General features: G+C 52.7%; 7 protein-coding genes across 7 annotated transcripts; 3 read left to right on the top strand and 4 right to left on the bottom strand.

Annotated features, from left to right (window-relative positions):
• Positions 1 to 208: 208 nt before the first annotated feature.
• Positions 209 to 1888, top strand: N7482_001806 (FAD-binding oxidoreductase; the record flags this gene model as incomplete). The annotated part of the gene is made up of 3 exons (XM_056683931.1): positions 209 to 475; positions 527 to 1198; positions 1253 to 1888. 3 exons carry the CDS (start codon positions 209 to 211, stop codon positions 1886 to 1888), a joined length of 1575 nt encoding a protein of 524 aa, XP_056547537.1.
• A 284-nt stretch (positions 1889 to 2172) lies between these two features.
• N7482_001805 (uncharacterized protein) lies at positions 2173 to 4041 on the bottom strand (the record flags this gene model as incomplete). The annotated part of the gene is made up of 1 exon (XM_056683930.1): positions 2173 to 4041. One exon carries the CDS (start codon positions 4039 to 4041, stop codon positions 2173 to 2175), a length of 1869 nt encoding a protein of 622 aa, XP_056547536.1.
• Positions 4042 to 4234: 193 nt separating this feature from the next.
• On the top strand, positions 4235 to 4931 carry N7482_001804 (HD domain-containing protein; the record flags this gene model as incomplete). Its single annotated transcript, XM_056683929.1, has 2 exons — positions 4235 to 4281; positions 4331 to 4931. 2 exons carry the CDS (start codon positions 4235 to 4237, stop codon positions 4929 to 4931), a joined length of 648 nt encoding a protein of 215 aa, XP_056547535.1.
• Positions 4932 to 5223: 292 nt separating this feature from the next.
• N7482_001803 (HIT family protein) lies at positions 5224 to 5862 on the bottom strand (the record flags this gene model as incomplete). The annotated part of the gene is made up of 1 exon (XM_056683928.1): positions 5224 to 5862. One exon carries the CDS (start codon positions 5860 to 5862, stop codon positions 5224 to 5226), a length of 639 nt encoding a protein of 212 aa, XP_056547534.1.
• A 378-nt stretch (positions 5863 to 6240) lies between these two features.
• On the bottom strand, positions 6241 to 7730 carry N7482_001802 (Mob1 family protein; the record flags this gene model as incomplete). The annotated part of the gene is made up of 2 exons (XM_056683927.1): positions 6241 to 7443; positions 7497 to 7730. The coding sequence occupies 2 exons, from the start codon at positions 7728 to 7730 to the stop codon at positions 6241 to 6243; spliced, it is 1437 nt and encodes a 478-aa protein (XP_056547533.1).
• Positions 7731 to 8066: 336 nt separating this feature from the next.
• N7482_001801 (CobW family GTP-binding protein) lies at positions 8067 to 9547 on the top strand (the record flags this gene model as incomplete). Its single annotated transcript, XM_056683926.1, has 6 exons — positions 8067 to 8196; positions 8250 to 8333; positions 8388 to 8399; positions 8463 to 8559; positions 8620 to 9130; positions 9182 to 9547. The coding sequence occupies 6 exons, from the start codon at positions 8067 to 8069 to the stop codon at positions 9545 to 9547; spliced, it is 1200 nt and encodes a 399-aa protein (XP_056547532.1).
• Positions 9548 to 10038: 491 nt separating this feature from the next.
• Positions 10039 to 12789, bottom strand: N7482_001800 (protein kinase family protein; the record flags this gene model as incomplete). Its single annotated transcript, XM_056683925.1, has 1 exon — positions 10039 to 12789. One exon carries the CDS (start codon positions 12787 to 12789, stop codon positions 10039 to 10041), a length of 2751 nt encoding a protein of 916 aa, XP_056547531.1.
• Positions 12790 to 13171: the final 382 nt, after the last annotated feature.

The following is a 13171-nucleotide window of genomic DNA, read 5'->3' as shown; positions in this document are numbered from 1 at the left end:
CACTTCCCTCACAATTGATTTGCTTCCATACACCAATCAATCAGGCGTTGGTTTTGTCGTCTAGATTCTAATCCAGGTTGTCTCGCCCACCACAATTCGGGCGGGGGAACTCTGACTCGACTAATAAATTTCCCTCTTTTCAATCGTTTCCAATTTTTAACCTCACACCGTTTATCTTAGTCTCAGGCAGCTGCTTCATTACTCCAGAATGGAATTCCTGGCAGTGGCCGTCGCGGGGTTACTGGGGAGCTTCTGCTCAACCCTGGCCCCCGCCACCGGCATAGGCTGGCTGAATAGCCTGTGCAACCGCGGCAACATATCAGCTGAACTTGGGCCAAACTTGTCCAGCGGTGCAAATATATACCTTCCGGGCTCAGAAGGCTTTACTCAAAGTACGGAGCGATGGTCGTCTTTTGAGGCGCCCAATGTGACTGTTGTCGTGGAGGTTGCAACCGAGAACGACGTGGCTGAGACGGTAAATTTCATCCGAGAAGATCATCAGCCTTGGTGGTGCTGATTTGAGTAGGTCAAATATGCAAACGCACATAACCTACCATTTATAGCCGTTAACGGTGGCCATGGTGCAATCGCATCGCTTGGTGCGGTTAGCAATGGCATTCAGATCTGGTTGAAACAGCTGAATGTCGTTTCTGTTGCAGACGATGGAAAGACAGCGACTTTTGGGGGCGGAATTATGTCTAAGCAGGTTATAGATGCGCTGTGGGAACAAGGGAAACAGACTGGTTGGGACAAGACATGCCCCTATGGAAACAACGCTTCAGCTAACTATATACTAGTGACTGGAGGCTGCGAGTGTATTAGTCTACTGGGACCTGGTCTTGGTGGTGGCCACGGATTCTTGCAAGGACGCTATGGACTCATTGCCGACCAGTTCGTTTCAATGAACATGGTTCTCGCCAACGGAAGCCTCATAACAGTTGACCAAGACTCCGATCTATGGTGGGCCGTGAAGGGCGCAGGCCATAATTTCGGTATTGTGACATCTGTCACCTCGAAGATCTATGATATTCCCCAGGACGGGCTCTGGTCATATGTGAACCTTTTCTTCACCCACGAAAAAGTTGAGGTTCTGTATGAAGCGATCAACGAACACTTTTTAAAAGATGGTGTCGAGCAACCTGAGGACGTGGTCCATTTCTCATCCTGGTTCAACAACCCGGATGTGGATCCCAACCATGTATGTTGAAGTGAAGTGGATAGCTCTACTGCAACAACTTGCTGACAATTCTAGGCCGCAATAGGATATTTCATTATGCAGCAAGGCGTGGACGCCGTGGAGCCGCAATTTACCGATCCATTCACTAAGCTGGGGCCAGTCATGGCTGTTACAGGCAAAGGAACATACAAGGACCTCCCTAAATGGGCCTGGATCGACAATGATTCGTTATCTTGCCAAAAGTCTGGACGAGGAAATATTCGCTTCCCCCTCAATATACAGGAGTATAATCCAGTAGCGCAGCGCACAGCGTTCGATTATTTCACAAAAACCACACAAGAAATTCCAGCACTGAACAATACCATGTTTCTTTTCGAAGGCTATTCGACCCAAGGCGTGAAGGCTGTTCCCTCTGACTCAACTGCTGTACCAGATCGATATGCGGACCAGTTACTATGCCCAGTTGTGATGTACGAGACTGAGGCTCCGCAACGAGAGGGGGAAGCCTATGAGTTTGGAGAAACGCTGCGCCAGATCATATTCCAGGCAAGCGGCCAGGAGGATCTGTACTGCTATGTCAATTATGCAATTGGTGATGAAGATCCGCGGAGCTGGTATGGTTATGAGCCGTGGAGGTTGGAGAAGCTGCGGAAGCTGAAGGCGAAGTATGACCCTAAGCACCGTTTTAGTTTCTACGCGCCTGTTGACTAGGAGGGCTTGGGATATTGGGGTATTTATACTATGAAACTATGCATAGTTAACTAAGTTAGCAGCATATCTGATGATTAAGTTACGGGTATATGACTCTTGGGGTTAACTAGGTCTTAGTAGAGGACTACTAGTAGGTAAGCCGGGAGTCCGAAGGTAATCGTGGCCCATGAGTCGAAGCCCTGAAACCACGGCAATTGCCGAATGGGAAGTGACTCAATTACATTATAGTATTTTATGTGCTGTCTTTTTCACCATCTATCATCAAACATAGGGGGCTATGGATGTCAACCCCGAAACCGTGTGCTCAACAGGGGCGAATCCATATCTCTCAAGTCCGCCTCATCATATTCCAAATCAAACTCTTCATCCTCATCCATAGAGGGACTAATATGTACAGCTGGTGATGAGATGGGGCTATGTGCAACACGAGGCCGGGACTTGAAGACACTGGCGTAGTCGGCATCCTCTTCAAAGAGCTTGTCCTGTGGCGTAGAAGACCGGGTGATTCCTGGACGCGAGGCCTTGCGTGGGGTCTCGAATTGGCTCACCGGGAAAGATGGGCGCGCGCCACGACGCCTGGGCCGGGATTGCGGTTCGTGAGTGGGGGGTGGAATGAGAGACATTGACTTGCGGGTGCGCTCGACCAGGGTATAGTTTGAGGTCGGGGGCTTGAGGGGTTCTGGATCCGCATGGTCCTCGGGCTCCGAGTGTTGATCGGGGGAGAGGCGGACAATTGGAGGAGAGGAATGGAGTGGCTCTGCTTGTGGCTCAGGGGGTTTATCTGGAGAATCGTACGTTGAAAATACGGAAGCCTGCGCATCCTCTGACATCAACAGCTTTGTTGGTTGAGGGTCGCTGATTTCCGCCGAGACTGGTGGTGACTCTATCTTCGTAAATTCCAATGACGGCGGCTGCGGCTTATCAACATGAGGCTTGCCATTGATGCGTGTTAGAGCTTCGTTCACGCTCGACATGAAGGACCGATCGGCCCTTTTCAGCGCCCTCCCGCAGTCTGCTGATTCTCGGACAGCCTTGGATATACTCGCCACTGTTAGGGACTGGTGATCTCGGAACGATAAATGGTGCGCCTGGAACTCGGCGCCCGCTGCATCGCCATTTCTATCGCGCTCCTTGCGGAGGTCGTCTTTGAATTCATGCCATCTACGCAGCCGACTGCGTAATCGCAGAACTTGGGCCTCCAGATCAACCACAAGGTCCGACTTCACACCACTGCTAAGAGCACCCACAGTTGACTGAGTAGCCTGCTTCCATGCTCTGGAGAAGGGAAGCTCCAGGAAGGCGTCGGTGCTGCTTCGGGATCCACCATATAAAACAGCCGTAGCCCACTCCTCGCTGCCCAACCAGTTTGTTTGTACCTCACGCACCAGTCTATCTGAATCAGTCTGCACCGGGTCTTGATTCTGTGCGGACAGTTTATTAGCGCGATCTGCGAGCTCAGCTTTCTTGTCGTCAAGAAGTCGCGAGAACTGCTCATAGGTCTCCTGCACCCGGGTGCGGTGAGCCCCTGTCGCATCAAGGGATATTTGGTGGGCGAGTATCAGAGGCAGAAGGTTCTGATAGTCCGTTGCAGAAACTGAGGATGCAGTAGATAGAGTCATGGCAGGGTTCCAGAGCATCTCAGAAGCTGATACCGCTACAAGCTTCCGCAGGACAGCCGTGGAGAAGACTGCCAGCAACTCGTCGAATTTCTCACCCTTGCAGTCGTCCAGCATAGACTTGCGGAGAATCGTTTCTCGCCCGAGGTCACCATTTTTCTTCAACTCGGTCAGGGCTCGGAATAGGGCTGCGCGGAGGTTGACGGATTGCAGGGGTTCAAGCGGTGGGAAAAAAGGGCGGAGTTTCTGTGTTGACATCAGCATTTTATTACACAATTTCCCTGACCAATTATGGGTTCGAACATTATGAGCACCCTCGGGGTCCCAAATCATAAAAAGATAGTAGAGAGACCATTCTATCAGGCGAATCCGCTGGCGCTGGTTCTGCGATGACGACGACAAGGCGCGAGTGGTGATATCGGGCCAGTCCTCGCGCTGGTCGAGGTGCAACAGCTTCAAGTTGCGGATAAAGACCGTAATATGGGATGGGCCCGACCACTCCAGAGGCTTTGGCCGTGCGGGCCTCGAGGCAGCCATATTGCTGCGGGCGAATGGAGGGCGTAGTTTAGTAAACCGCGGCGGAATGTCAACATTGATAACATGTGTTTGCATTGTTTGCTGCGCCTATCAGCCCCACCAGCCTTAATGGGTTTGTTTCTCACTCGTCTCTCCCTTTTCAATCAGCTCTCAAAGTGTTTATTTGGCCCTCTCCTCTCCAATCGTCGCAGCCATGGGATCCAACACTCCCCAGTGGACCCCGCAGACCGGTAATTTGCCGTGACCACCTTGTGGACAGCACCGAAACTGATTCTTTTATGTTCTTTAGTGCTGTCTACCCTTCCCCACCCCCCGAGGAGAACTCGGCGACACCCATTCCCTTCTTCCACCTCCTCGAGCGCCTCAAGACCACCAAGCGTGAGGGCTGGCGCCGTTTCGGTATCAATGGCGAATCTATCTCCGACCATATGTATCGCATGTCGATCATGACTATGTTTGCCCCGCCCGAGCTGGCATCCAAGCTAAACATCCCGCACTGCACCAAGATGGCCCTGGTCCATGATATGGCTGAATCGCTTGTCGGCGATATCACCCCAGTCGACACGGACGTTCCCAAAGCCGAGAAGGCTCGCCGCGAGGCTGAGGTTATGGACTACATCACCGAGACTCTCCTGGGCAAGGTTCCCGGCGGCGCACTGTCTGCCCAGGGGATCAAGAGCGTGTTCCAGGAGTACGAGGACAATGTGACGCTCGAAGCACAGTTTGTGCACGATATCGATAAGATGGAACTGCTGCTCCAGATGGTGGAGTACGAGCGTTCCCACGAGATTGATCTATCTGAGTTCCAGCACGTCGCTAGTCGTGTGCAACTACCCGAAATCAAGGCCTGGGCTGAGCAGGTTGTTGCTGAGCGACCAAAGCGTGCATAAATCTGCATAACAGGCTATCAGGAGTTTTAAACTTCTTGCGTTCGCTTTCGGTTTGGAGGGCGTTTCTTTCTGGTTTATCTTTTTGGGTACCCTGATACCATAGAGTGGGATAAGTTGCGATGTGTTCGTTATGAAGACAGACGTGTGATGATGTACGACTGCACATGACCTTTCGGGTTTGAGGAGCAAATAAACCTATTGCATTACCATTTCTGCTTGTTCGTTTCGTCGTATGTAGTAACATGATTGCCACCCTAGGCAGGATGGAAAGATCAGCTAAACGTCTAGCCCATTAGTCAAGCGCCTCCTTCTCCATCTCGCGCCCCAGCATTTCGGCCTCAGTCTGCATCTCCTCGGCGGAGCGTGGCTTGCGTGCTTCGTTGTCGACAACGGGAAATCGCGTTCGCTTCTTCGGACTCTCGGAGTTTGTATGTCTGCCCGTCTGTGTTTCGCGGAGTGCCTTGCCCACATCTCCGTCCTCGCCGCCTAGCATGCCGTAGACAGCATCTATCGGGTCAAGGTCCGCAGGCTTGCGGGGAATTATGTGGGCATGTACATGCGGCACGCTTTGGCCGGCATGCACGCCGTCCTGCACGGCAATATTCAGGCTTGCAGCGCCGTAGACCCGCTCCACCATTCGGCCGACGCGCCGGACAGTTAAGAAGAGGTCGCTTGTTTCGGCAGGGGTGAGGTCTGTGATACGAGGAACGACACGGCGGGACGAGACGAGGACATGACCAGGTAGAATAGGCTTCAGGTTGACAAGCGCGAAGGAGAGAGGTGTTTGGTGAAAGACCTGTTTTGAAAGTGGGCCCAGGTTAGTTTCGACGTGCGTTAAGCGATTGAGCCCGCAAGAAGGGGATATTACTTGCGGAGTCACCAGAAATGATCCGAAGTAGACGGGTGCAGAAACTCCCTTGACTGCAGACATGTTTTTGAGTGATTGGGGGCGATTCGCGTTCGCAGAAGGTTGTGGTTGGGAGTTCGGAGGATTGAGGTCGGCGATGCGCCGCCGCTATAAGGCGCTTATCAATGCTTATCAGTGCGTACCTGGGGACCTCTAAACAATTCCTTCGTTCGATTTACAGATTATTTCATCTGATGTGCTTACATAGTGTCTCAAGTATTGTACTATATATAGACCATACATTCAGGGTGATGGGTATCATTGGCATTGACCATAAACAATATCCTGAGCTATATTACAAATAATAATGACATGCCTCACGCCAAGTAAAGCATTGGCGTGTTTAAAAAGACATTAATAAAGACAAGAAGGAATAGAAAATCACTAAGAGCCTGCACATCATTAAGAATCAGTCTGCTGTTCAGGCTCGGGCTCCTGCTGCAGTTCTTTATTTTCTTCAGCAATAGAAGGGGTGGTCACTTCACCCTTATGAGTCTCATCGGTAGATTCCTGAGGTTTTACGTCCTCTTGACCTTTTTGTGCTTCAGTTTGCTCTTCGTGAGGCTTTTCTGTGTCTGTAATCACAGCTTCCTCTGCGGGCTGCTCAGGTTCCTCAAGGGTCTTTTCAGCTGGGATAACACCTTCTGCTGGTTCCTCCGCAGCAGTTGGGCCTTCACTTTCGGAGGGCGGTTCCCTTGTCTCCTCAGCAGGTGGCTCCTCAGCTACCTGTGGCTGGGATTCTTCTTGTAGGACCTCTCGGAGGGGTGCAGAAGCTTGAGGAGAGTCATCATTGTCCTCAGCACTCTCGGTAATGGTAGTAACACGCGATCCCGTAGACGGGCTGTGCTTGTGACGGCGTGTAGTAGCGCCAGTACTGATTGATGGGTCCATGCCCTCAACGCTCGTGCTAAAGGGGTCTTCATTTTCCTTGCGAAGGATCGTCAATCGCTTGTTGTCGGCAGGCTCAGCCACCTTAGGCTGGACGGCATCGGGGCCTTCCGCCTCCGGGGGAATGGTGTAGTTATCCTCCGGAATAAGGCTGAACATGTCGCAGACGGTCTTAAAGAAAACATAGAGACCATCGTGCCCCTCTACCTCCCAGAAGACATCACGATGCTGGAACCAAGCGTGCGCAAATATGCGGTAGAGCCGGCGGAAGATGTTCGTCAAGTGTCGTATGCTGGCCTGGGGACCACCGGAGCCTTCGGCACCCAAAGTCAGGCGGCTGGGGAAGTATTTAGGAGACGTGAGAGTGTTGGTGGCCCAGTCGAGTGTGTGGCAGCAGTAGTCGATGGCGCAACATGATTTAGGCGGGTCATGCACGGCGCAAAGGTACTGCCATTCCGACGCTCGCATCTCCGGGCAGGTTTGCGACGAGCAAGGCGGGTTCTCGGCAAAAAATGCGATGATGAGGTTGTTCACTTTCATTGTTAAGAAGCGGCATAGCTCATAAAGCCAGAGCGACCGGTCAACTCCCTCTGGGGGCTCTGCGAGCTGGATTGCGACCTCGCGGTTGATCGGGACCACCGTGTCTGATCCTTCGGGCTTGGTGAAATGGTGGTAGAGCGCTTTGAGATGTTCCTGTAGTTGAAAAGGGGAGTCGAGCTATAACGATCAGCGAACTATATAGATGAAGCTTAGCAGATGCGCATACGAACCTGCGACAGAGGAATCAGTGGTGGGCCAAACGCCATGTCGGCCGCCTTGGTACCCGGCCGGATACGGCGCGTGGAGCTATCGTCATCGCCGGCCGCACCTCCGAGAAGCTGCTCCGAATCTTTGCCAAATGACTCGCCGAACGATGGCGACTGAGGCCCTATCTGGTCCTCTGTGAACGGTGGCGGACTGGGAAGACGCGGGGAGCTAGACGGGGAGACTTCCGAGGTAGTCATGACGCGTGATGGGAGGGGGAGATCCGGGAAGAAGACGCGAGAAGAAACGAGTGTGGTTGGCGACTAGCAAATGAGTGGATAGGAACCCCGCGACCGGACGAATCGATCAGAGGGGCGATGGCTGGGAGAGCATACTCTGTTATCCTCTGTTGTCCTCAAAGAAGTCGCAGATAAGCCGGGGCAACAAACAAATGACCGCCGGTGCCCTAAGCCCTAATATCCGCTCTGGGTAACAACGTCATACGGCGTAGCTTTGATGCTGCGGGTTTGCTTGCCCGCTGGATAAGAGCAACAGATAAGTGTTCAGAATTTGCAACCTTTGGAATATTACACACCATGTCTACCAACATTGAGGATGATGACACGCCGCCGGAGCTGATTGATGTGTCCACGATGCCAGTCGACCAGCCGCCCCCCTCTATAGAGGAGGAATCGACGGCTCGGGTTCCTATCACCCTGGTTACAGGTACTATAAGTCCCCGGAGGAAGCAAACAATGATACTAATTCTTGCTTGATAGGATATCTAGGAGCGGGTAAAACCACCCTGCTGAACTATATCCTGACGGAGAAACACGGCAAGAAGATTGCTGTTATCATGAACGGTTTGTCCTTGCATGTCTAAGCCGTATGAAGGATAGATGCTAATTCAATCGTAGAGTTTGGGGACTGTGAGTATAGATTAGTAAAAGCAAAAAAGGCATTAATTAATTTCTGACATGCCTTTCCTACAGCCTCGGACATTGAGAAGCCTTTGACGGTCAATCAGGGCGGCCAGGAAGTCACTGAATGGATGGAAGTCGGAAACGGCTGCATCTGCTGCTCAGTCAAGTACAGTCACTCCATAATTTCCTTGTTTTTAGTCATTTCAACCACTAATACCTACTTCAGAGACACTGGTGTGATGGCCTTGGAATCCCTCATGGAACGCCGTGGCACATTCGACTACATCCTGTTGGAAACAACAGGACTTGCAGATCCTGGCAACATTGCCCCAGTCTTTTGGATGGACGAAGGACTCGGCAGCTCTATCTACCTCGATGGTATTGTCACACTAGTCGACACAAAAAACATTCTGCACCTGCTGGATGAGCCAGCGCCCGAGGAAAAGGCAGAGTCTCACAACACTGACCATGACCATGGCTGCGGGCCTGTACTGTCCATGGCACACATGCAGGTGTCACACGCAGACGTGATCATTCTCAACAAAGCTGATCTGGTTACGCCTGAGCAGCTGGAGGTTGTGCGGGACCGCATCTCAGCTATTAACAGCGTAGCCAAGATTCATGTTACGGATCACAGCCGGACGCCACAGATTGAGGGTGTTGTGCTAGATTTACATGCTTACGATCACTTGGATGATTTGGATTTCAGCAGGAAGGGACACAGCCATATCGATCCGGTACTGTTTTCTTGATCGCTTCATATTTCTGACATTGACTCATTACTATAGGCTATTTCAACTATCGCAGTCGTTACGTCTCCAATCCCGGCTGACAAAGTGCCGCAAGTTGATTCATGGCTTCAGTCTGTTCTCTGGGAGTCAATGTTGCCAGCGCCACCTACATCGGCACCTGAATTTCACCCTACGAACTTTGAGATTCATCGGCTGAAAGGAATCCTACGTCTCGATGACGGTTCGAACAAGATTATCCAAGCGGTCCGGGATGTGTTTGAAATCAGGGATTCTGAACCTATGCAACATGACGAAGACAAGCCATCTACATTTCAGTGCAAGATCGTACTGATTGGCCGAGGGTTAGGGCCGACTTCAGACCCTTGGAGGGAGAGCTTCGAGTCATTTATTCGCGAGAGGTAAGGATAAAGAAAATCCAATTCGTCTTCAAAAATGTGCATTGCGAGCAATCAGTGGACAAATAATACAGCCATATCAGCCAAAAGGAGAGGAAAGAAGAATCAAAATACATCAAGACGTATCCGTTGTAACAACGCCCAACAATCAAAAGAAGAATCCTCCGTGTAGAAAGCATTGGCAAAAAAAATGAAACAAATCACAAAAAGTGTATTAAATCAGATCCATCAGAAGAATGCAAGAAAGAGAAAGGACTTTTTTAGACGCCAAAAGTTCACCGGCATGTGCCATTGGTGCATATGCCTTAATGAAGAGCTATGCTGAAAAGACAGTCAGACAATGACGAAGGGGGAGCTATACAAGCGAGAAGCAAACGAAGAGGGTATCGAGCACTGGGCCCCGAAAATAAAAGGATAGGGCTGGAAAGAATCCGGTTCACATTGTTGGAAAGTCGGTTGCTAGTATATAGCATTGCGCTGGGAAGGAGAGGCGAAAGATCAAGGAAGGTTGGTGAGGCGTTCTCTGAAGGTCGGATTGATGGGGAGTCGAGATTCAGAGAGGAAGGTGGTAAGGGTTTGACGAATTGATTCGGACTCAGCAACAGCAGCAGCAGCAGCAGCAGTAGCAGCGGGAGGTGTTTGGGATGGGGTGTTCTTTGGGATGGCAGGCAAAGACCAGCGATGAGAAAGCCCTAGAGCAGGATTGATGGGCAGTTGGGACTCGGCGAGGGAGGATACGGAGCCAAGGCGACCCGCCTCGTTACGAGTCTGTCTTTCCTTGGGAACCGATGAGAAGGATCTGCACTTCGAGATGCCGTGGGCAGGGTTAATTGGCAGCGTCGAAAGAAGAAGCGAGGTCGTTGAATAGGAATGCCCATTTGGTTGAGGCTCAAAGCTGACATGTTTCTCAGTGCATGACGGTACATCCTTCTCGATAGCCGAAATCCCCGACACTGACCGAGCAGGTTCAGCCGCAATCAATTTGTCTTGGCTGGTAGATGGCTCCAAGGGCGGGTGCTGTTCTGGTACATTTGGACCGCAGCCACTACCGATAGTGTTGGCCCAAAAAGCTGGCACAGCATTCTGTACTTTGTGCTCTGTGACCGAGTTCGACTCTGGATTGTCAAAGGAGTACTGGCTGTGATCCCGATCCTGGTCCATGCCATGGGGCTCATCATGATTCAAGGTAGATGCAGACGAATGATGCGGAGCAAAGTCGGCATCTCCATTTGACTCCGTAAGAGTGAGAGTTGATTGTTTCCCTTCATCATGAGTGTCTGCGAAGAGAGGCCGTGGCAGGCTATCGCCCTGTGTTTTTGGCGGTTCTTGCTCAAAGGAGTCCTTGAGGCGGTACTGATAGGGTGCTTCTGTTGAAGGAAGAGGATGAAGGCCGTTGCTTTTTGTGGCAATGGACGTGGAATCATTGTCGTGAGCGACTGGGATTCGGTTGATCGGTGGAGGCCTTCGTGAAAGCAGATCGCGTGGGAAAAAATGGAGAAGCTCCTTCGCCCCTAATCTGTGTCGGGGCGTCGGACTGAGGCAGACTTCGACTAGCCGCCTATAGTAATTTGGCACTTCCACATCATATCCAAGAACCAGAGGACGGGGTTGCCGCTCAGGCTCATCTTCTCCCGTCGCCAATGCCCACAGCGTCATGCCAAGCTGGTAAAGATCTGTCTTGACCCCAATATACATGGATATTCGCTGGTTGCTCTCGATCTTTGCGGCAATCTCGGGCGGCTCCCACCCGACCGGGCAGCCTCTGCGGTTGATATCAATGATATGCGCATCGTCATTAGCATCCACTACGATGTTCGATAATGTGAAGTCACCCTGGACGTAGCCCGACTCGTGGATCTCACAGAGACCCTGGACGATCTGTTTGGCCCATCGCTCTCGTCTGGCAAACGAGATCTGTCCGCGCTGCTCGTAAAGCATATCAACCAGCGCACCTTGTTCAGCGTAGCTGATCAGCAGGCCCTTGACTACCTCCTGCTGATCGTCAACCACGATTCCTTCCACGTGGATCACGTTTGGGGCGCCATTCAGGGCGTGGAGAGCATTGATCTCGTACAGGAACTCGTCCACTGTGTCCGGGCCCGGGATTTCCTTTTTGATATAGGCACGTCCACCCAGCTGTACCTTATAGACAAAACCTGATAGATGGGAATCGAAGTGTAGGAGGTGCTCGGGCACGCATCGGGCCCCTCGCAGATGTCGGATACTGGATATTGGGGGGTACGGGATCGTCTCGTTGACATCTTCCGTGACGTGAACGTGGAGGCGGCCGTCGAGGGTCTCAACTTTGAGGTTGGTCACGGTATCGTAGAACTGGATTTCCGCAAGTGATTCGCGGATTGACTCGTATATTCGGGCGCACTTGTCACGCTGGTACCGCAGTTCCTCCAGGTCTCGTTCGAGTGAGTCAGGCGGTGCACCGCGATAGTCCATAGAGATGGTCACCCGGCGCCATTTTGTGGGACTTTCCGCGTAGGTGACAAAGAACTTCTCCCGCCCTGAGTTGTCTCGGAAGTGCATGCTCAGATTAAGGATCCATCGCCGCTCCAGCTCCATCTCGAGGTCGTCCTGCACAGGGGCCGGGGTCGACACCGGCGTCTCCGCTTCCGGGTCTGCCTCCTTCTCGACCTCCGAGGGTGCAGTCGTTACGTCCGGATACGAAGGATTCTCCCAGTCGACGCGGAGTTCGCTCTCATCGTTGGTGGTTTCGGCGGCCTCGTCGACCGTGGATGCGGGCGTCGGGCCGAGCCACTGAACCTCTGGCGCGGAGAGTCGCGGGCCCACGGCTGGCGGTGGAGACAGGGTTCTGGTTCTGGTTCTTTGGGCGCTTAGCGGGTGCCGGTCGGCGGACTGGGCACGACGGTGGTCGGATTCTAAGGGGGCCAGGCGATCCCGACGCTCGGAAATTTGTCGTTTAAAAGTGGTGGATCGGGGCAGGCCAACGCCGACCTTGCGGGAGAGGCGGCGGGTCAAGTTATCGTGCTTGGCGTGCGGGAAGTCGTCGGCGGAGGAGGCCCGGGGATGGTGGTGGGAGTGGTGGGAAGGCAGGTTGTGGGGGAAGGAAGATTGACGGTCCCTCTCGCCGGGAGAAGCGTCTCGATCGTCGCGGCCCAGCCATCGTCGCAGGCCCAGTCGATGCCACATGCTCTGTTTCTGCTGAGGCCCCTTTTCGTCGGGAGGGAGACCCAGCCGCGTCGGGCTATAGGAGCTGTGGGCAAGGGAGATGGCCATACGGCACGCAGTCGCTCTGTCGTGCAAGGAACGACTCGAACACCCTGCCGGCCGGAACGCCGATGGCCATAAGAATTGAGCCGAGTCGACCGGGCTCCTCGTGGCGGGGGAAAGCGAGGAAAAGGAGAAGGGAAGGAAAAGTTCTCACTGCACTGGCCAATACGGGGGTTGGGCCACCGGCGAAGTAGATTTCGGGTCTCGCTTGTGTTGGAGTCTCAGTTTTCTTTTCCTGATTGGCCTCTCTCTTTTCGTTCTTCCTCTCTGTGGAGGCTGTCGCCAGGGATCCAAGAGGGATGAGAGCTTCTGCGTAGGTCCGGGTCAAGATTTAATCTGGCGTGTCACACAACGTCGGGTTGCAATGGGCGCGGAGGCTGGGAGGCTG

Source organism: Penicillium canariense, assembly GCF_028826845.1.
Source record: "Penicillium canariense strain IBT 26290 chromosome Unknown utg000001l_segment0_segment0, whole genome shotgun sequence".
NCBI classification, from domain to species: domain Eukaryota; kingdom Fungi; phylum Ascomycota; class Eurotiomycetes; order Eurotiales; family Aspergillaceae; genus Penicillium; species Penicillium canariense.
Note: the sequence above shows the minus strand (reverse complement) of the source record. Positions and strands in the feature narration are given on the sequence as shown.